The sequence below is a fragment of the Entelurus aequoreus genome, linkage group LG05, assembly GCF_033978785.1.
Source record: "Entelurus aequoreus isolate RoL-2023_Sb linkage group LG05, RoL_Eaeq_v1.1, whole genome shotgun sequence".
Classification (NCBI taxonomy): Eukaryota; Metazoa; Chordata; class Actinopteri; order Syngnathiformes; family Syngnathidae; genus Entelurus; species Entelurus aequoreus.
The window spans coordinates 27,470,151-27,493,715 of record NC_084735.1 but is presented as its reverse complement, the minus strand read 5'-3'; the positions used below and the strand labels follow the sequence as shown (position 1 = coordinate 27,493,715).

The 23,565-nt window shown below is 39.2% G+C and overlaps 1 protein-coding gene across 5 annotated transcripts; it reads right to left on the bottom strand.

Moving 5' to 3' along the window:
• Window positions 1-23,562, bottom strand: pbxip1a (pre-B-cell leukemia homeobox interacting protein 1a). Of its 5 annotated transcripts, none has more exons than XM_062047554.1 (10): window positions 23,399-23,562; window positions 17,282-17,424; window positions 10,248-10,335; window positions 10,108-10,175; window positions 9,574-10,030; window positions 9,268-9,498; window positions 8,995-9,038; window positions 8,817-8,912; window positions 8,563-8,734; window positions 1-2,096 (listed from the first exon to the last, which is right to left on the bottom strand). In XM_062047554.1, exons 2-10 carry the CDS (start codon window positions 17,351-17,353, stop codon window positions 1,189-1,191), a joined length of 2,136 nt encoding a protein of 711 aa, XP_061903538.1. In that variant the 5' UTR covers window positions 17,354-17,424; window positions 23,399-23,562; the 3' UTR covers window positions 1-1,188. The 5 variants fall into 5 exon arrangements, with proteins under 5 accessions (XP_061903538.1, XP_061903537.1, XP_061903539.1 ...); XM_062047553.1 differs by lacking the exon at window positions 23,399-23,562 and adding an exon at window positions 17,923-18,089; XM_062047555.1 differs by lacking the exon at window positions 23,399-23,562 and adding an exon at window positions 17,739-17,902.
• Window positions 23,563-23,565: the final 3 nt, after the last annotated feature.

The following is a 23,565-nucleotide window of genomic DNA, read 5'->3' as shown; positions in this document are numbered from 1 at the left end:
TTGTTTTATGGTGACAATTTATTGAACTTAATGGGCAGAAATCGGTAAGGGACTGAAGCCACTCGTGCAAGAAAAATAACACTTCTTACTATCAGGAAACACACAAAAAAGCTCAATATTGTCAAAACCTCTCAAATACTAAATTACTCGCAAGTAATAAGCATCTGTTAAAACACTTCAAAAATCTCTTTGGTCTAAATTAAAATGAAACAATGAAACCTGTGACATTCATCCCCATCAAATACTTTTTCAGCAGTACAGTACCGTTAACATTTTCTTTGAGCAACAAAAGGCACATAAGCAGATGCTGGCCGACTTTTCAACCTAAAATTCAACACATTCACATTTGCAACCATAATACTTTCCACAAAAAAAAAAAATGGCAGGGCAATAAATAAAAGTACTTCAAAACCTCAATTTGTAACTTCAATAAAAAAAAGCAGTTGCTCCACAAACCAACAACTACATTACTTGCACGCAACTGAAAGCCAGATCGAACACTATACAGACAAAAGTATTGGGACAACCCTCTTAATTGTATCTTTTTTAATCAAACCTTTGAGGGAAGTTTTTTTAATTTCTCAAATTGAAACTTAAATATAGAAAAAAATACATATTTACTTGTGTTGCCAGCTTTACACTGCCTGTGTCCCAATACTTTTGTTCACAGGATATTGAAATAATTTGAATAATAATAAAAGAAAAGTCACTACTATTTCCTGTAGTAGTTGTAGACCACATGTTTGCAAAGGGTCTACCACATGTCAAACCCATCAAATGCAGCTCTCTTTAATCTGCACTTGTGTTTGCACACATGTAATAAAAAGCTTGCCTCCCAAAACCGGCCAAACCAGTTCAACGTAAAGCGAAAACGGGTATTGGATACACCGGGATAGGGCGGTTACCCCTGCCTCACTCCTGGCAGGCTACTTTCCCACACCACCTGAACATCACACGCCTTTTAAATTTTTGATGGCCTCCCCAAGAATGCGTCCTGATTTGATGACATGCAGTCAAAGTAAGCGGCAGCAGGAAGAAAAGAAGAGGGTGTAAAACAAGTCCACAGCAGATTAGCGAAGGACATGAAGAGGTCCAACATGAGAACAAGCGATTAAAGCTGAGAAGGATGTGTGTGGACTACAATTACAGCTCTCAAAATGTCCCCCGGTGCTGCGTCTTATGTGCGGCTCAGAACGTGGCGGCAAACTTCCACAGGGCCTCCCTCTCAAACTCCTCCATCTCCTCCTCCAGGGAGTCGTCGCCCCTGCGCCTGCCGTCCTCCACCACGTCCACCATGTCCTCCAGGATGTCCGCCACGTCCTCCGCGAAGTCGGCGAACAGCACGCGGTCGTGCATGAAGACGCCGTCCGCAAAGAAGTCGGAGGCCAGCCTCCGGACGGCGTCCTTGCTGTGCGGCGGCGTGCCCTCCAGCTTGCTCAGGTAGCCGTCCAGCAGCTCGTCGAACTCGGGGAGCTCCACCGGGTAGAGGCCCTCCTTGGCGGCGCAGTCCTCCACGGAGGTGCAGGACGGGCGGGGGCGGATGTTGCGTTTCAGCTTCTGCGCCTGCTCCAACCAGAAGTCGCCTGCGTGGGTGCGATGAGGCTTGTGGGAATGTTGCTGGGAAGTCTTGTGCCAAGGTTTCTCCTTCCTGCGCTCCTCTCTGTCCTGGCGGCGCTCGTGCTTCTTGGTCTCCCACTCGTCCTGGTTCTTCCGCCAGGATTCCTTATGAGAGTTGTGCTTTGGAGACTTCCACTCCTCTTTCCTCCCATCTTTGTCCATTTTCCACTCTTTCTCCTTCCTACTTTCCTTAGCCCTCTTTCCTCCATCTTTGTCCTCCTTTTCCCTGCCTTTCATTTTGGGCTTCTGCGCCCTCCTCTTGCCCCAATGCTCTACCTGCTCCGAGAGCTTCCTCTGGATCTCCTCCAGGTTATCCCTCACTGGCCTCCTGTGGCCGCCGTCTTTTTTCATCCCTTGCAGCCGCTTCTTGCTTTCCTCCAGGAGAATCTTCTGCTTCTGCAGCTCCTCCTTCATCTCCCTCTCAGGTTTAGCCGGGGCGGGGATGGAAGGTGTTGGCTTGGTTCTGGATTCTGAGTCAGCTGAAAATAAAACATTTGTGACATATTTCCGTTAGGGGTGTGCTGGTTCAATAGAGAATATCACTACATTTACACTGCATGCAAAAGAGGCCCCAATTAGATTTTTTATGTAGAGATGTCCGATAATATTGGACTGCCGATATCGGCCGGTAAATGCTTTAAAATGTAATATCGGAAATTATCGGTAAAAGTAAAATGTATGACTTTTTAAAACGCCGCTGTGTACACGGACGTAGGGAGAAGTACAGAGCGCCGATAAACCTTAAAAGCACTGCCTTTGCGTGCCCGCCCAATCACATAATATCTACAGTTTTTCACACATGCAAGTGGATGCAAGGCATACTTGGTCAACAGCCATACAGGTCACACTGAGGGTGCCCGTATAAACAACTTTAACACTGTTACAAATATGCGCCACACTGTGAACCCACACCGAAAGACACACATTTCGGGAGAACATCCGCACCGTAATACAACAAACACAACAGAACAAATACCCATAACCCCTTGCAGCACTAACTCTTCCGGGACGCTACAATATATTTATTTTGGAAAACCTTGTTACATTGTTTAATGCATCCAGCGGGGCATCACAACAAAATTAGGCATAATAATGTGTTAATTCCACGACTGTATATATCGGTATCGGTAATTAAGAGTTGGACAATATCGGAATATCGGATATCGGCAAAAAAGCCATTATCGGACATCTCTACTATAATGTTTACACTGCCAAGTAGAATGTGATTTTTATCAGACTCCAGTATAAACAGGCACATGCGCAGTTTGATAAAGCGACGACATAGGAAGTTGGCAGTATTCCGTAAATAAACAAGGAAGTCGCTACTACTACAAAATAAAATAAAATCCGCCACACCGTTTTTTTTACTTGAAAATAAATTAAATATAATATATGACAAGAAATATATAATGTAATATATTTGGGAGGGTTCATCTTTTTATGGCTGTTAAGTAGAGGCAACACTGACATCAGCGTGGTTCTACGTTAGCTTTATTTTTCAACTCACTTACATTGCATATACGTAACATGTAAACAAATGCGCCAATTCCGGTCCTTCAACAGTCGCCGTTTCTTTGGAATCAAAATATATACTCATACAGCCTGTTATGTGCACACTATTGACTAGTTCTGCACCAAAAATCCGACCGCCGAAAAAAGACTTCCGAAACAGGATGTTGTGATGACGTACAGTACAGGCCAAAAGTTTGGACACACCTTCTCATTCAAAGGGTTCTTTATTTTCATGACTATTTACATTGTAGATTGTCACTGAAGGCATCAAAACGGAGTTATGTACTTAACAAAAAAAGGTGAAAAAACTGAAAACATGTTTTATATTCTAGTTTCTTCTATATTCTAGCCACCCTTTGTTCTGATTACTGCTTTGCACACTCTTGGCATTCTCTCGATGAGCTTCAAGAGGTACACCTGAAAGGGTTTTCACTTCACAGGTGTCATAGCTTTGATGCCTTCAGTGACAATCTACAATGTAAATAGTCATGAAAATAGAGAAAATGCATTGAAATGAGAAGGTGTGTCCAAACTTTTGGCCTGTACTGTATCTTCCACTAGGGGGCTGCGTCTTTCCCTTTTTCCCTTTGCACACAAATGACGTAGCTCGCCCAGAGAGATGAAGAAAAAGTCGCATTCGGGTCGCATTTCCGTTTGGACTGCAATCACATTTGAAAAAGTCACTCCAATCGTAATCGGACTACCTCCTGATGTGGCCCAAATCTAATGCAAAAAGATCAGATTTGCACTTTGGAGCGTTTAGACCGGCAAAAAAAAAAAAGATCCGTGTCACTTGAGGGCAAAAAAAAAAAGATCCGTGTCACTTGAGGGCAAAAAAAAAAAGATCCGTGTCACTTGAGGGCAAAATGGTCAGATTCGGTGTGCAGTGTAAACAGGGTCCATGTCAGCATGCATCAAAGAGCAGGCCATTCCAGGCCCCGCTCCAATAATTCTAACCAGAGTCCACGTAAAAACAAGTTGTGTGCTCGCAGCTAGTACTAGGAGCGATGTTGGCTGTGTGGCTTTCATTTACAGTTGGCAGCTCGTGTTACAAATTTACAAAACTGTATGTATTAACCAAAGATCAAAGGAAAATAGTGTTAGTAACTGGGCCGATTACCACTTTGTGTTTTTTTAGACCTTTTACACCATTTTACTAGTTGTGTTAGCTCAATCCAAAGAAAGCAATGTAGAAGCAAATGTGTGGTTTGAAACATTCAGGAAGTATCATTGTTGACACTGCCTCCCTCTTTCTTCCGCTTCACACACAGAAAATTAAACGGCAATGTTAAATGGATTTTATTTCTTATTCCTGATCTTTGCAGCAACCTGGCTGTGACATTCAAAGAGTTTTGTAATTTCATGTGCACCACAGGGCTAGTGGCAGTGTGTGAGAAACCTGCAGAGACCCTGACTAAAAAAATACCAATGTATAGTTTGTACTGTTATTGTATTGGATTTTTATTGGTCTGAGCCTATACTAATTATTAACATCGTATTGGAAGCTAAAAAGTTATTTCAGGACACATCTAGAGATGTGTACTGTCACATTTAAACTGATACGGTAACAATTTCCAGTACCTGGGAATCAAAACCTTTACCGAACGATACCAATTTTTGGTACATCTGTGTGTTAATAGAAACTAATTATTTTTATTGCAACATTTATAAATTAGCTGATTATTGTAACTGCTGTCCAGCTGTTTTACCTTGATCTATTATCATATTATCACTTGCAGGTATGACATTATAAGAATTGCAGTTGCAAGTCCAAGATGTAAATGGCAGTAAGGTGTAGTTAAGGTGTTTTTTTTTTAATACTCTCCTGATTTACTAAAGGTTTGCATGTACTAAACACGTGCAAACCTGACAACGCACGCACGACTAAACGAGCGCAAAATGGAATGTTTCTGTTAAGTGAGCCGAATAAGGCCATCAATCCATTTTGCTTCTCTGTCCTCATTACTATGCAAATTATATCATCAAATCGGCCAACAATACTGGGCAAGAGGAACAGAACAGCGAGTACCTGTGGCTGAGGCGAGTATTCCCAAATTTTGTGTACTGTTTTTTTATTTCTTATTTATTTCATTTAAAAAACGTGGAAGTGATATTTTGAAGCAAAAATGTATGTTTGCGGACATTTCACATGCCTGTTTGTTGCTTGGGTAGCTAAACCCAGACCCGTGTAAGGAGAGTATAGGCCAACTTGGTTTAAAGGTTGTTACTAAACATAGCGCCCTGTAGTCATGTGAGAGGCTTTTAAATAATCATTTAGGAACCAATCATTTAGGAGATCCTCTGGCTCTGATTGGTCAAAAGCCCCTCATCTAATACAGAGCGCCATGTTTGGTACAAACTTTAAAACGGAGTTGGCCATACTCTTTATACACAACTCTGGCTAAAACCAGACTCGTGTATAAAGAGTATGGCCAACTCGGTTTCAGGCGGTCTCCTTAATGATTGGTCAAAAGGCACTCACGTGACTACAGGGCGCCATGATTACCACCAATTGGAGCACCAATTCCCCCGTTGTGCAGCATGGGGCTGCTCTACCTGCGAGAATTGTGGAAATGTTTTACATCGCTTTCCCCACAACCCGTAAAGAAGACAAGTATGGAAAGTGAAGGTTCGTCATCAACACTGGAGAGCTATAGATTAGTGTCTTGTGCCAGGTAAACACACAACACAAGGTGTGCGTTGTTCAGGAGAAAACACACAAAAGCTAAAATAACTAGAAGAATTGAATACATTAAAGAGATGGTTTGACAAAAATAGACTCTTCGAATCTCAGTAAAACTAAAATAATGCTATTTGGTAACAGTAGAAGAGAAAGTAAAAGACAAATACAAATAAGACGGAGAATGAAAAAGTAAAAGAAAACCACATTTTTGGTGTAATAGATGGTAAAGTGTAGCCAAATTCGCAAAAAATATACGTCAACAATGAATAAAGCTAAATTATGTTCTGGACCAAAAATCACTTCATATTCTGTACTGCTCACCAGTGTTACCAAAGCTGAGTTATTGTGCAAAAATATGGGGAAATAAGTGCTTTATTTCCCCAAGCAAAATCAGTTGGAATAATACATCAGTGATTCATACAGTGATTACAAATGCATTGGAGGCAGCCACCAGTTGACATACTTCACACAAATGTCGCAATTTCTCCATGATTGGTCCAAAGCTAATGAAGATCTTAGCAAAATGAAGGTAATTTTTTGGTCGTTCTGTGTATTTTTTGTTTGTTTATTGCACTGTTTGGTGCGTGTTATCACGAAAGACTGCAGAATTATAGCAGTGCATCAAATACAGCCGCAAAATTCTACTTTCACAAAGTAAAATCATGTTTTAAAGTTAAAGTCCCAACGATAGTCACACACAACACTAGGTGTGGTGAAATTATCCTTTGCATTTATTTGACCCATCCCCATGTTCACCCCCTGGGAGGTGAGGGGAGCAGTGAGCAGTAGCGGCCATCGCTGCTCAGGAATCATTTGGTGATGTAACCCCCAATTCCAACCCTTGATGCTGAGTGCCAAGCAGGGAGGCAATGGGTCCCATTTTTATAGTTTTTGGTATGACTCGGCCGGGGTTTGAACTCACGACCTTCCAGTCTCAGGGCGGACACTATAACCACAAGGCCACTGAGCAGGTTTTATTGGAAGTTTATGAGCTGGAGTATGTTTAGAGCTATATTGACATAACATTTTGTTTATTAGGTCAGAAAAACTTTTTCAAAACGACAGCAATTGTATGCATCCATGCACAGCCGCACACGTCCTTGGTAGTTGACAATACTCTTTACAGGACTGTCTCAGAAAATTAGAATATTGTGATAAAGTTATTTTATTTTCTGTAATGCAATTAAAAAAACAAAAATGTCATACATTCTGGATTCATTACACATCAACTGAAATATTGCAAACCTTTTATTATTTTAATATTGCTGATTATGGCATACAGCTTAAGAAAACTCAAAAATCGTATCTCAAAAAATTTGAATATTTCCTCAGACCAAGTAAAAAAAAAAGATTTATAAGAGCAAAACAAAATCAAAAATTTGAAAATGTCAATTAATGAACTCAGTACTTGGTTGGGAATCCTTTTGCACGGATTACTGCATCAATGCAGCGTGGCATGGAGGCAATCAGCCTGTGTGGCATTGCTGAGGTGTTATGGATGCCCAGGATGCTTCAATAGTGGCCTTCTCATTTGCATTATTGGGTCTGGTGTCTTTGAGCTTCTTCTTCACAATACCCCACAAGTTCTCTATGGGGTTCTGGTCAGGGGAGTTGGCAGGCCAATTGGGGACAGTAATGCCATGGTCAGTACACCAGTTACTGGTGGTTTTGGCACTGTGGGCAGGTGCCAGATCATGCTGGAAAATGAAATCATCATCTCCATAGAGCTTTTCAACAGATGGAAGCATGTAGTGCTCTAAAATCGGTAGAAGTATCTAACTTGGGCTATGGAAAAGAAGCACTGAACAGTTGCAGAGTGGTCCAGAGTCCTGTTTTCTGACGAAAGCAAGTTTTGTATTTAATTTGGAGTCAAGGTGCTAGAGTCTGGAGGAAGGCTGGAGAGAAGCAAAATCCAAGTTGCTTGAAATCCAGTGTGGAGTTCCCACAGTCAGCAATGGTTTGGGGAGCCATGTTAGCTGCTGGTGTTGGTCCACTGTGTTTTATCAAGTCCAGAGTCAATGCAGCTGTGTACCAAGAGATTTTAGAGCACTACATGCTTCCATCTGTTGAAAAGCTCTATGGAGATGATTATTTCATTTTCCAGCATGATCTGGCACCTGCCCACAGTGCCAAAACCACCAGTACTGGTGTACTGACCATGGCATTACTGTCCTTGATTGGCTTGCCAACTCCCCTGACCTGAACCCCATAGAGAATTTGTGGGGTATTGTGAAGAAGCTGAAAGACACCAGACCCAATATAGCAAATGAGCTAAAGGCCGCTATTGAAGCATCCTGGGCATCCATGACACCTCAGCAATGCCACAGGCTGATTGCAGCATTGATGCAGTAATATGTGCAAAAGGATCCCAACCAAGTACTAAGTGCATTAATTGACATTTTCAAATTTTTGATTTGTTTTGCTGTTATAAATCTTTTTTTTACTTGGTCTGAGGAAATATTCGAATTTTTTGAGATACGATTTGAGTTTTCTTAAGCTGTATGCAATATTAAGATAATAAAAGGCTTTCAATATTTCAGTTGATGTGTAATGAATCCAGAATGTATGACATTTTTTTATTTATTTTTTAATTGCATTACAGAAAATAAAGGACTTTATCACAATATTCTAATTTTCTGAGACAGTCCTGTATATTCGACTCTGGCTAAAACTGCTGAATGCTGCCATCTTGTGGAGTCAACACATCACGGCGGTTGATCGGCACATTTACGGTCCCAACAAAATGTTACCTGCAAGATGGCTGAGTTCAGTCACCATAACCCTCAGACTTTCCAGCTCTTTCTTCAAGTTGGGTAAAGACGACAACTCCTCCCGTAGCTGCACGTTTTCCTTTTCCAGATCTTCTTTCTCCTGGCTATCAATGCTCAGGGCCACCGCCGCGTCAAGCACCTTTTTCTGAGACTGACAGAATACGTGAAGGAAACGTAAATGAGTTATCAGTTCATACCAGAGTGGACATTACAATCTAAATAAAGGAACAGACTTGCAGTTTAGCCTCAAGCAGAGCGATATGTTGGTTTTCCTGTGTTAGTTTATCCAAAAGTGCCACCATTTCCTGCGAATGATTGCTCGGCAAGTCCTGGAGGGAGAAAAGACAGGCTAATGAGCCAAATGCGGCTGTGCAAGCTTCACACCGACTTACTCTAAAGTGACGGACAGACCTGGCTTTGTTCATCATCCAACTCGCCAGAGGAGTCCAAGTCACCTGCCAACAACAACACCAGTTGTAAAGCGCATTCTTTGGATTGGACATGTTTTCCCGCCTCAGACAAAAGCATCTGCTCAGTAACTAGCAAGTGAGAAATTCATGTTATTTGGAATTTCTCATGTTATTTGGATTTTAGTGGTGTGCCCGTGCGATTCAGGCCTGTTAATAAGCCAGGATACGTTGCCTTTAGCTTGAGTACAAGACAGTGGCCATGTTGCATGCTCACCAGACAGGAAGAGGGAGCCTAAGAAGAGCAGAATGAGACCAGCCGCTATGCACTTGTTCACCGACCACCAGGCCTTGTCCTGCTGTCTCTCCGCCAGCCTGAACTGTGCATCATCCTCTTCGTCATCCTCCTCCTCCTCTTCCGATTTTGGTGCGTCGGATTGGCCGGCTCTTTTCCGGAGTCCATCACCATGACTACTTGGAAAGTCGATATCGAAGCTAGCGGGGGACTCTAAAAGAGGGCATTAGAAGATACTATAACGGCTTTCATTTAAAACATGCCGTTAGAAATACATAGTTTGTGTACCCTCTTCATCCTCATCCTGCATCTTGACATCCTCCTCCACAGGGCCAACTGTCTCCGGGACAAGGTCCTCATCAGCAGGGCTTTCTGCTTCCATAAAGCTGGGAGCCTCAGAAGCTGTGATGGTTTCAGCGGGGATGTCTACTTGTGGGACTTCAACGGGTTCGACTCGGGCGTCAGACTTTGGTTCATCGGCAATGGGCCTCTCTGTTGGGTGGGTGTCAAGCAGGGTCCCCTCAAGCTCATCAGCAACAGCGGTGGCGGAGATGTCCTGGGGCACCAGGAAATCGATGCTAGAGACAAAGGGCACGTCGGACATGTGCTCGTTGTCGCTGGGCGAGCTCGTCACAATGTCGTGAATGACAGGAGCCTGGCTCTCGGTGTCCACTTCTGCCGGAGGTGGGCTTGGACTGGAAGGGATGGGACCCTCCCCGGACTCTGGGGCGGTCTCTTGACATACCTGGCGACCAAATGACGACATGTGTTAATCCTGATAGCCTCTGCATTCCTATACCTACGAGGTTGTCGTGTAGCAACCTGGTGGCCTTCCTCTGATAAGGCTCTTTCTACTGGAATGCCACTTGGCTTGAACTCCATAGCAGCACCTGCAACAGACACACGCATTCAGCCTTTTGCGACATCAGTTTCACATCATTCCTCCCTGTCTCTCTAAATACCTGCAGCCATGTCCTCAGACAGGCTTGGGGCGTCGCCCAGGCTTTCCGTGCCATCATCCACTGGGCCCACGCTATCGCCGGCCGCCTCCTGTGACATAAATTGGACTTAATTACAGAGAGTTAGGCATTATTTGAAAGAAGCGTCGATCTGATGATTGTGTCGGGGTGGAACTAGAAGTTCTGCTGTCCATTGATTGATTGTTAAGCATAGGGCACCTGCCGTGCCAGTGCGTGTTGTCGGTAGGGTTGGGCACCAAATTCGGTACTTTCATTAGGTACTGACCGAAGTTCGTCGGTAAAATCAATTAAAATTAAACAGTGCCATATTTCGATACCTTTGTTGTACATGACGTCACATCCGGGTTGCAACTTTTCCTTTTAACCCTTCGTGTGGATTATAATTAATTCTTCATCTAAACAGGAAGATTTTAATATCCCATCAGCCGTTATCGCAATGAGAGCAGACATTGTACAGTAAGCGATCTATTAATTATGCTACAGGTTATAGTTTTTTCTAATAAAGCTGGATCTGTTCAGTAGGGCTTCTAAAACCTGTAGCTCACCCTCTTTATATTCAGGATAAAAAATATAAGGTTCTGGATCATAATTTTTCGCAAAGTAATCGTTGTTGGCTCTCACAAAGTCTGCATCATTTGCATTGATGGTAGGAAAGGGATCAGTGGTTCCCACCTCTACATCAGGGATCACGTGACTGGCTTGCCCATTATCTTTCAAAATGGCTCGGGAATCTATGAGATTGATACTATTTTGATCCTATTTTTACTTGCAAACTTTGTAAGTCTTTCTGTTTTATGAATCAGATATATATGATATTAGCTTCAATACAGAGAAGGGCTGAACGAGTTAAGAACAAACTTTCTCTCCAAAATTAAGATTCAATTCGATTTGCGATTTTTATATTTTATACATATGAATAAAACTGAAAATGACAAGTGAAGGAAGGCATGTTACTTTCAGACTGTCAATCAACATATTCCTGTCTCAAGGTGCTACACATTAAGTAAATCATTCCATATTGTTTTAATTAAAAAGAATCATCCATTGACATTTACAATATTTGCCTTTATGCAGAGACTCAGAGCTTCTGTCTACATCATGCTCTTAAACTGAATATATAACTGCTAAAAACTATAGTGTTTATAACGTAATGTAATCATATCATCATAAAGCAAGTAACCATTTATAAATATATACACATTTGATTATCATTACTGTAGAACTGTTTATGGTACTGTAATTGGAAGGTAAATAACTGTTACCGTAAATAAATTTAAAAAAAGGTAAAATGGACACCTATCTCTGTAAGCTAGAATGTAACAAATAAATATTAAACACCTAAAAGTGCATTTTTAAGCTAGAATGTAACAAATAAATATTAAACATCTTAAAGTGCATTTTTTCCCAGTTGCAAAAACTGTCAGAGTTGTCTTTTTTGTTATCATGCGATCAATACAATCTCGCTTTATCCGTGTTGATCATACTGCCCATCCGGGTTGTCTGTTATGTCTGTCTGTGCTTCCTGTGAGTGTGTGTGTCTAAGCCAGGGGTCACCAACGCGGTGCCCGCGGGCACCAGGTCACCCGTAAGGACCAGATGAGTCGCCCGCGGGCCTGTTCTAAAAAAAAAAAAAAATTTTTTTTTTTTTTTTAAATTATAAAAAATATATATATATATTTTTTTTAAATTAAATCTACATAGAAAAAACACAAGATACACTTTCAATCAGTGCATCAACCCAAACAACCTCCCCCATGCACACTCATCCACACCCACTCACACAAAAGGGGTTATTTCTTTCTGCTACCAATATTCTGGTTCCCACAACATAGACAACACATCTGCAAGGGACACAGTCCCTGCAGCACACATGATTGTATAGGCTGCTGGTCCACTAACATTTTCATTAATTACTATTTTTTATGTAATTATTTTTATATTGTTTTACTTTCTTTTTTATCCAAGAAAATGTTTTTTATTTATTTATCTTATTTTAAAAAAAAAGGGCCTTATCTGCAACAGACCAGGTTGTCAATGAAATTAGATTTGTTTAAAGGGTTTTTTAAACCAGGCCCAGTACAGGTAATGTCCAAGTCGGACTCAGCAACACACACCTTCATTCATGTACACAGAAAAAAATTAGGGAACACAACAGATTGCATATAATTTATAAACAAAATTACATTTTCAAAATAAGCATTTATGTACAGTCCAGATTATGTCCAGGTCACTCAAATTAGGAAACACAACAACAGATATCATATAATCTATAAACATAATTATACTTTCAAAATAAGCCTTTGAGGACTTCTCATCTTTTTTTTAATGTTTTTTGGCATCATTATCGTTTTCAACCATGTAACTTTCTAAAGTTAGAAAATACTGAATAAATGTTTTAAAGAAAGTAATACCAAGTGAATCTGTTTTTGGCCTTAAAAATAAACATTTTACCGAGTACTATAATTAAATTGACTAAATCATGATTGTCAATGAACTCTCCTAAAATAACAGAAACCACATTAAGCTTCATAAACAAACCAATCCTTAAACACATTTTTTCAACTTCCACCCAAAACAAAGACACAATATGACAATACCAAAACAAATGCAGGGTGGATTCAGGCTCCTGACAACAAAATCGGCAATCATCTGACTCTGTCATATTCCATAATTTTAACATTTTCCCTGTGGGTAAGAAGTTATAAATAATTTAAATTTGAAAATAACGATTTTGCACATCGATAGTGGTTTTATAGATTAGTTTGAATATGGCATCCCATGGCAACGGGCAGTCAAAAAAGTCCTCCCATTTTCCATTTGTGTTGTATGAGGCAGCCTTCAAAGATTACTTTATTAAATAAAAACTATATATTTTTCTATTTATTTTAGTTCCTTTTTGCCAACTAGAATTTCTTATTAGAGGTTTACAAACTAATAATTTAGTAGTTCCATAATTAATTATTTGTTTCCATCTTTTCCCAATTACTCCAGTTAGTTGATAAAATGAAAAGCTTGAGCAAGCATCACCATACCTAAATTCATCATACTTCATAATTTTACCATTCTCATTGATAATATCATTGACAAAAATGATTCCTCTTTCAAACATATTTCTCCAAAAGAAAGGCTTTCCATCTATTAGAATATTAGAGTTCATCCATATTAACTGCTGCAAAATATCGTCTCTTTTTTCTGGCACATAAAATTGAAAACACCACTATGAGTGGATTGTTTCCTTTATGAAGATGTTTCCCAGCAGACTCTCTGGGAGGGGATCAATTGTAAAAAAGGATACAATTTCTTTTGATACAGTACATGTTTTTTGTCCAACAGGACATTTGTGTGCCACTCAATGTTTAAATACATCTTTGGAACAATTGATGCTTTTAAAGACAGACACATAGCTTCAAGGTTGAGAAGTTTCAGGCCCCCATATTCATACTCTGTGTACAAAACCTTTCTTTTAATCTTTTCTGGTTTGCCGTTCCAGACAAAATCGAAGACCCTCCGCTCATAAATCTTAAAAAAGTTTTGTGATGGAGCTGGTAATGACAAAAACAAATAAATAAATTGAGGAATAATTAACGAGTTGGCAATAGACATTTTACCATACAAGGTTAGGGATTTCCCTTTCCATAATTGCATAATTTTGCCCAGCTTTCTTAGTCGATTATCATAATTTACTGAGCCTAGATCTTCCAGATTTTCTGGGACAACAACACCAAGTATGTTAACTGGTCCATCTGTCCACAAAACAGGCACTTTGCATTCCATTCGAAAGGACGTTCCCTTTAGATTTTCGATTCTTAACATTTTACATTTATCATAATTAAGCTTAAGGCCAGATTGCTGTGAAAATATGTCCAAAAGATTAAGAAGGTTCCGCAAACAATGAGGAAAAATCTTATCTTTGTGAATCAGCCTTTTCTGACATGAACTTCATCAAGAACAAACACAGAACACGCCTCACTGATGCACATCTGCAAGACTCACTTAGAGTTGCAGTGTCAAGTTACACACCAGAGTACAACACACTAGTTAACAGCATGCAATGCCAAGCTTCCCACTAACTGACAAAGAAACAGATAACAGATTTGGTGTCCAGTTCAAAGTGTGACATGATTTAAAAATTTGAGAGTTTACTTTTGTATTTTACATGAGTTATTATTTGTACAAACATGGTGCAAAGTAATTCATGATTTGTTAAAAAATGTTAGTGGCTAGCTAGTTAAAATGGGATATTGTGATTTCACAAGACTGTCTTAGAAGTGATCATTTGAAAATGTTCAATTTGAAAAATGTGCACTTAGAGAAAATATAAAAATAAAGTGTTGCATATTGATATTTATCTGTTTCTATATATATTTATTGTGAGAAATCATTAAGATGATCAGTGTTTCCACAAAGATAAATATCATTAATTATTAATAATAACAGAGTTAAAGGTAAATTGAGCAAATTGGCTACTTCTGGCAATTTATTTAAGTGTGTATCTAACTGGTAGCCCTTCGCATTAATCAGTACCCAAGAAGTAGCCCTTGCTTTCAAAAAGGTTGGTGACCCCTGGTCTAAGCGAACGGTCTTGCTCGCCATCACAAAGATTGCGAATGGCTAAGTAGAGAGCTCACTATTCAGTCAATTCTACTGCTAAATAAACGCGCTAAGGTGCTGACATCGATGCAAAGAGTTAAAAAAACAACACACACGGACATAGCAGTTGATCAATGACACCAAAGTATTTCAACTTAATTTTCATTTTATTGGCCTAGTCCCCATTAAAACTTTTTCCAAGTTATTAGCACACTGGGTGCCTCTAATGCAGTGCACAAAAACTTGCTATTTCCTTAAACACTTTTGATTGGCCTGCATGCAAAGGACGCAAGACTCAACCATTCTCCTTGGCAAACTTGTCTGTCACTGAAATGACAGCGAAGAAAAAAAAAAACTGCCTTTCGCAGTTATTTATCACACTTGATGTCGATTTGATATCGATTATTCGTGCAGCCCTAATAAAGAGACAACTTGTTTTTCCATTGTACTTGTACTTTAAAAGGGGGAACTGCAATGTTTTTAGGAATGTTGCCCATCTTTCACAATCACTAGACAAGAAAGAAAACAGGTCTTTTTTTTTTTTTTTTTTTTTTACAATTTCAAAGACAATAAAAAGCGCTTGAAAGATGCAGCTAATGAGAGTCACCGTTGTAGCATTCAAAGCCCTCTAAAAACAACTTCAAAACCCTCCAATGTTTTATATGCACAGTGCAAGTCTATATATAATGTGGTAACAGATGCTATATCACATTGATTTCTGTTTACATACTAGCACACTTCTGATTTCTGGCAACTTGTGTGTTCCTACTTCCGGAAATCAAACACGAGTGTGTGTTCTTACCATGGCAGACTTGGTAACGGACAACAAAGACGACTATTTCTGGACAAATGAGGATTTACAACCTTATAAATTTGAAGCTAAATATACTGCTGCTTATAGAAGCGACCATGAAGGAAGAGTGAGACGTTGGAGCAGACGGAAGCTGGGAGAGGGGGATGATAGCGATTTTGACGCTATAAATATAATACTTGGAGACAAGCTATTTTGACATAAATGGATTGCTTACCCAAAATCAACAGGAAATGTCCCCAGCTAGCTGGACCAGACAAACAACTGTCCATCAAGTGAGTCACTTTAGTATCGATCATGATACACGCAGCATGTCATGCGTGTTATACAACTACAGTACTAGGCTGTCTGGCAAGCTCAGCTGTGTACAAACAAAACATGAAATGTGGGCTAATATTTTACAGATATGATTCTTCATGTTTTTCAGTCAGTACGAATTGGTGGCATTGTGTTGTGCATTACTAACTCAAAACGAGTTGTGTTGTTGTAGACGCTAGCTTTTCTCTCGCCGTATTTAGCTTTTATGGCTAATAGCGAAACACGCCGGTGTGTTACTATATGATAGAAAACGAGTTTCAGTGTTTGCTCTTACAATAACTGTCGCCACAGCTTGGTTATTATACAGGTTACGGAACATGAATGAAGTATTGTTGACAGTTTTTGAATGCATTTTAAAGTGATTTAGAGGTAGAATTGATTGCTCCCTTTAGCTGGAATGCTAGCCAGCTACAACAAGACGCTTTTGATGTTAGAAAGCGAAAAAACTTGTTTTCTTGTCTCTCCAAATGATTGTGAACGATAGGCAAAATTCCTAAAAAGTGCAGTTCCCCTTTAAAGTCAGAAGTTTCTTAAGCCCAAAAATTATGACCAAAGTGGTGAAGCTGTATTTATTTGTTTTATTTAATTGACAATTTTAGAATTGCATATTTGTATCTAGATTTATTCTATCAAGTGTTTATGAGTACCTTCTTTTGCAGTATATTCAATTATTATTATTTTTTTTTAAATCAGCCTGACCTAAGTCACTTACTCAGTGGCCTAGTGGTTAGAGTATCCGCCCTGAGATCGGTAGGTTGTGAGTTCAAACCCCGGCCGAGTCATACCAAAGACTATAAAAAAATGGGACCCATTACCTCCCTGCTTGGCACTCAGCATCAAGGGTTGGAATTGGGGGTTAAATCACCAAAATGATTCCCGGGCGTAGCACCGTTGCTGCCCACTGCTCCCCTCACCTCCCAGGGGGTGAACAAGGGGATGGGTCAAATGCAGAGGACAAATTTAGTGTGTGTGTGACAATCATTGGTACTTTTAACTTTTTAACTTTAACTAAATCTTCATAATCTTAGTTCTTTCATATAATTTCACAAGGTTTGTCCTGTTAAACTGTAAGTGGGTTAGATATAATTATTGAATACGATTAAAATGAAGGGAAAGATTACTAATTCAGCGTTACAATTGGAGTGGGCCCTTAGCCCCTCTGTAGTAGGTCAAAAAGGTATGAACTCCATGCTCAAAAAAAGAATGTTTGCCCGAACAATTTGGGGAAAAGAGAATACGTCTGTCTTGCATGGAATCAGAAGATGAAATTCAATAAAATTCTCTACTTGTCACTTGCCTCAGGGGAGAGGAGGGTCCAGCTGTTGGTGGAGGAGCCACTGCTGCCGGTGCTGTTGCTGTTATCCGACATCGCCCTCTTTTGGCTCGACTTGGCACAGTAGGTGGGGACAACACCGTCAGGTTTTTTTTCTGGACACAATCCTGCAGACGACAATACAATTGTTTTACCAATGACTCATGCAGCCTATTTGCATTTGGATAGCTGCAGTCCTCATGCACACAAACACCAGTATTCGCTACCTTCTTTCCATGCAAAATAAAAGCCGTGATGCACACGCCGGATAAATAACGATTACGCTCTTGCACGTTATGTAAGTACACAATTTGGCTCTATAACGTACAGCTGCGCAGTCCAATGAAAGGTTTTGTCCGGAAGAATGATGCTTGGCTGTTATTCGCTGTATCAGACGTGGGAGAGCAGGGAAACGACGAGGAAGCAACCACGAAACACTTACTAGATGTCAGGCTGCGTGGAGTTTACGCGTCTATGATGATGGCTTTAAAAGGCAGGCGACTGATGGTAAACAAAGGATGCTGACTAAAGTCCACACGAACACTTCCGCGTTCGCACTCGCGGCGGCACGCAGCCTAACACACGTCAGCAGGGTAATACACGCACAAACAACACGTCATATTTACCCCGCTTCTTTTAGACTCAACTCCTGGTAAAGATATACACTTATTTCGCCAAAAAAGACGCTTCTCTCGTCTCTGGGAACTTGGGAACTTCAGGAATTCCAATCTGCGTCACGTCACCCTAACGGACTCTCGGCCAATAGGATTTCAGGAATGCCTCCCTCGAACCCGCCCATTTGGTTGCTGTGAACCAATCAAATAAAAGTATGCGTCAAGGCGAAAACGACTGACATGTTCCGAGTTGATTGATGCGAGCAGATGAAGGCGGCAGGTGATGGTGACTTTAAAGCTTCTCCAACCCCTAGCGACTCTTTATAATATAACTTAAAGCGTAAATGTAACCCTGACAAGTGCTCCGCACATGTATTTATACTCGAGAGAGGCAGACGTGGACCAGCCGTTCACTGACACGTCTGCACATCTAAATTTGACTGAAGGGAGTTACCAGAATGGACAACCTCCACTCCAGTTGCTCAGGCTACTCACATATTTCATCATCTGCATCTTAAAGACTTGCACCAACTTCATAGATAGCTTTAAAGTACCAGTAGAATGGAAAAACAAGTTGCCTCTATATTGAAGGTATTATCAAATTTCTTGATTTATAACATCAAAAGACTTACAAAGTTTAAGCATAAATACAAACCCCGTTTCCACATGAGTTGGGGAATTGTGTTAGATGTAAATATAAACGGAATACAATGATTTGCAAATAATTTTCAACCCATATTCAGTTGAATATGCTACAAAGACAACATATTTGATGTTCAAACTGATAAACATTTTTTTTGTGTGCAAATAATCATTAACTTTAGAATTTGATTTCAGCAACACGTGACAAAGAAGATGGGAAAGGTGTCAATAAATACTAATAAAGTTGAGGAATGCTCATCAAACACTTATTTGGAACATCCCACAGGTGAACAGGCAAATTGGGAACAGGTGGGTGCCAGGATTGGGTATAAAAGTAGATTCCATGAAATGCTTTCATTCATTGACAAACAAGGATGGGGCAAGGGTCACTACTTTGTCAACAAATGTGTGAGCAAATTTTTGAACAGTTTAAGAAAAACCTTTCTCAACCAGCTATTGCAAGGAATTTAGGGATTTCACCATCTACGGTCCGTAATATCATCAAAGGGATCAGAGAATCTGTAGAAAACACTGCACGTAAGCAGCTAAGCCCGTGACCTTCGATCCCTCAGGCTGTACTGCATCAACAAGCGACATCAGTGTGTAAAGGATATCGCCACATGGGCTCAGGAACACTTCAGAAACCCACTGTCAGTAACTACAGTTGGTTACTACATCTGTATGTGCAAGTTAAAACTCTCCTATGCAAGGCGAAAACGGTTTATCAACAACACCCAGAAACGCTGTCGGCTTCGCTGGGCCTGAGCTCATCTAAGATGGACTGATACAAAGTGGAAAAGTGTTCTGTGGTCTGACGAGTCCACATTTCAAATTGTTTTTGGAAACTGGACGTTTATGAGTTTGAACATCAAATATCTTGTCTTTGTAGTGCATTCAATTGAATATGGGTTGAAAAGGATTTGCAAATCATTGTATTCCGTTTATATTTACATATAACACAAGTTCCCGACTCATATGGAAACGGGGTTTGTAGATATGGTCAAAACAGTATCAATCTCAAGGAGACTCGCAAGCCATTTTGAGTGATAATGAGCAAGCCAGTCATGGGATCCGTGACATAGAGGTGGGAACTGCAGATCCCTTCCCCACCAACAACAATGCTAATCACTCATGCATATAATCACGTTTCATCAAACATATATTAATGTTGTTGCCCTACGCTACGGGAAACTGGGTATATGACAGAACATGGTAAAACATGGCACACTGACAAAGCTTAACCTATTAATCTATCAACTATAACAATCTACAAGGTTAATATAGTTGGCTTCTCTTTCTTCCCCTCCATTTATCTGCTTCATTCTGTATTTAAAATTATCATTACATATATGTATTGTTGCATTTGAACAATTGTATTGTTGATAAGAGGTCATTATTATTTCTCATGATCAATAGTGCTATTTCTATTGCTCCATTTGTAGTGTAATAATGTTCATAGTCATTTCTGTATTTATTTCACTAACAGCTTATTTGCTATCACTTTTACCATCCTATTTGCTGATGTTGTTATTATTGTTGTGTTTGCTTTTGTGGTTGTCTCTCTGTCTTATCCCCCTCTCGTCCCCGCAATTTCCCCCTGTCTTCCTTTTTTTTCTCTTTCTATCAACTCCTGCTCGGCTGCACCAAATAATAATATAAATCAATTTAATAAAGTCAAATACAAATAAGGCAACAAGAGAAGTATCCCACACTTCTCTTTTGCAAAGTAAATGTGTACAGCCGATATGCATCTACTAACAATATGATTTGCCTGAGTAGCTGGACAGGACAAAAAAAATCCACAAAAAAAACAGCTAATCATGCAGACTTGTAAGCGCCAACAAGGATTACATTGATAAAATCATGATCCAGAACCTTAGATTTCTTAGCCTGAATATAAGGAGGATGAGCTCCAAGATTTAGAAGCTGTGTGCTAAACAGATCCAGCTTTAGTGAAAACATCACGTAGCAGTACTGTTAAGTGCTAAACAAGAAATACAAACTACGAACATAAAACAATTGCTTACTGTACAACGTCTGTCTGTTCTCACTGCAATGACTTGTCGTACCATTTAGATGAACCACACAAAGGGTTAAAAGAAAAAGTTGCTGCCTGCAGACAACAGTCTTCGGCTGTCTTGTCTTTGTCTCCATTCCCGGGTATAAATTGAATGTCACAGATGAACAACTTCTTCATTCATGGCTAAATCCTCCTATTATCCATCTGAGAAGCATGATTTATAATCTTGAATAACTAAGGACACCTGTTGGCTCAATGCTGCAGCATAAAATAGAATACCTCTCTTATCAATGCGCCGCTAAAAAGTAGTTTGTCTGTGTTACTGCTTATAATAACATCGCTAATTCAGCCATCCATTTTATACCACAGTGAAACTCAATGTATTATTCATTGAATTGAGAACTGGGGGTGGGATTAAATAAAGTATATTTTTCCCACTCCCTTTCAGGGAAAACTGGACCATCATGCTTAGCTACTGAACATTACTTTTTGCATTATATTAATTTATAATATTATGTGTTGTCTACCTTGTACTTCTTTGTTTATGTCATTGCCTGAAATAAATTAATAAATGAAAAAAAGAGAAAAAAAAGAAAAATGGCTCTCTGAAATTGTGGCATTTTGTGATGTTTATACATAGTAATGGGACGAAATGTACCGAGACTTTGAGGCGTGTGTTGGGTAATGGAGGAGGGGTTCTTGCTAAGTGCGTATTGAGGCTTTCTTCATGTAGGGGAGGAGCCGGGTGAGGCTTAGCCATTGCACTCAATATTGAAATCATGATTACTGATTGTTAGGTAAAGCAGTGTTGGGGTGTGAACATAATACCATCATGTCATTTGTCATGTCTAATAAAAAGGCTAGAAAAACATGATCCATATATCTAAAGACAACTATATATTTTTTTTTATTCTTCAATAATATCTCTATTTTTATATTTTGATAGAGGGAGGTACTTCAAGTGGTTCAATGCCTCATTTGGCTTCATCTGACCATCTGTATTTTTATGGTATTTTCCCATACATTCATTATTTAAACATTTGACATATTTAGAAATCATATTTCATATCAATCATACCATTTAGAAATCATTGATTGTGTTACAAATTACGAACAGGAAGTGAACGTATGCAAGCCTCGAATTTTAACTTTTTAAGGTCCAAGGCAAGTGTTGCTTTAAAGAAGGGCTCATATTTTAGGGCACCACGGCAAGTTAGAAGGACAACAAGGCAAACATTTTCTTTCGAGGCAGGGGCTCCAAAGCATGTGCGCGCGTGTGTGTAAGACGTAACTGCACTTTTTGTCCATATAGATAAAAAATAGTGTTCATGGGCTACCAAATATGGTCAAAGTAATAATTACAATTATTGTTGTCAATATTGAAATCATGATTACTGATTGTTAGGTAAAGCAGTGTTGGGGTGTGAACATAATACCATCATGTCATTTGTAATGTCTAATAAAAATGCTAGAAAAACATTATCCATACATCTAAAGACAAATATATATATTTTTTTATTCTTCAATAATATCTCTATTTTTATATTTTGATAGAGGGAGGTTCAATGCCTCATTAGGCTTCATATGACCATCTCTATTTTTATGGTATTTTCACATACCTTCATTATTTAAACGTTTGCCATATTTAGAAATCATATATTTCATATCAATCATACCATTTAGAAATCATTGATTGTGTTACAAATTGAGAACAGAAAGTGAACGTATGCAGGCCTTGAATTTTAACGTTTTAAGGTCAAGGCAAGTGTTGCCTTAAAAACCTCTAATGGTCTTAGTGGCCACATGCGTGGACAGAAACATTTAGCTCTTATTTCCAAAATTGTGTACACTATTGAATTGGGGTCTTATGCCGACATATGGACACTTATACTGCTATCTGGTGGTGTCAGAAGAGTATAACATACAATGGAATTTGAAAAAAAAAAAGTGTAAAAATAAAAATTTGCATGTCAGTACACATGAAGTACACGTTTGTGTACTTATGGACTAAGTACATCATATTAAAAGATTATTTTGTTTTTATTCTAATTAGGGTCCAATAAGCCCAAATAGCAAAGAGAAATTAAAAAAAAGCATGTAAACAAACAGCTTGGGCCTTAAGAGGTTAAAGGAGGGCTCATATTGTAGGGCATAAGGCAAATTAGAAGGACACCAAGGCAAACATTTTCTTTCGAGGCAGGGGCTCCAAAGTTTGTGCGCGCATGTGTGTAAGACGTAACTGCACTTTTTGTCCATATAGATAAAAAATAGTGTTCATGGGCGACCAAATATGGTCAAAGTAATAATTACAATCATTGTTATCAATATTGAAATCATGATTACTGATTGTTAGGTAAAGCAGTGTTGGGGTGTCATGTCATTTGTCATGTCTAATAAAAAGGCTAGAAAAACATTATCCATACATCTAAAGACAAATATATATATATTTTTATTTTTCAATAATATCTCTATTTTTATATTTTGATAGAGGGAGGTACTTCAAGTGGTTCAATGCCTCATTAGGCTTCATCTGACCATCTCTATTTTTATGGTATTTTCACATACTTTGCTGATTGGAAATACAATTGGACATATGGTTTAATGGATACAATGAAACACAATTACGCATATAAAGTCAACTAGTCATTCTACTGGTACTATACTCTTTGATAAACCTATCTCCACAGTCACACGCTATACAAATAAATGGTTCACCAACATAAGTAGTTTCTACCACTAAGTATCTTTGAAAAAACAAAATATTATTTTTGTAAAGTTACCTAAATGAAATAGAAAATATTACAACAGAGTCAAGGATACACTTACCCAGACAATTGAGTTTGGAACGTTAACTTATTTGGAAATAACCCTCTCCAACTACTATAAACGTTTATGAATATCAAACAGCACCCTTTTCAAAATGAAACTATGATGACGCTAGTTACGCAACCACAACAAAAACATGTCATGATGTTCTGTGCGAGTGGCGGCCA

What these genes read in the sequence shown, in the direction of transcription:
- pbxip1a (XM_062047554.1), bottom strand. Translation starts at nt 17,353, where the DNA reads ATGTCGGATAACAGCAACAGCACCGGCAGCAGTGGCTCCTCCACCAAC. An exon ending in GCAGGATGAGGATGAAGAGG is followed by an intron (nt 9,499 to 9,573) that starts GTACACAAACTA and finishes GCCCTCTTTTAG; the next exon opens with AGTCCCCCGCTAGCTTCGAT. An exon ending in TGGATGATGAACAAAGCCAG is followed by an intron (nt 8,913 to 8,994) that starts GTCTGTCCGTCA and finishes TTCTCCCTCCAG; the next exon opens with GACTTGCCGAGCAATCATTC.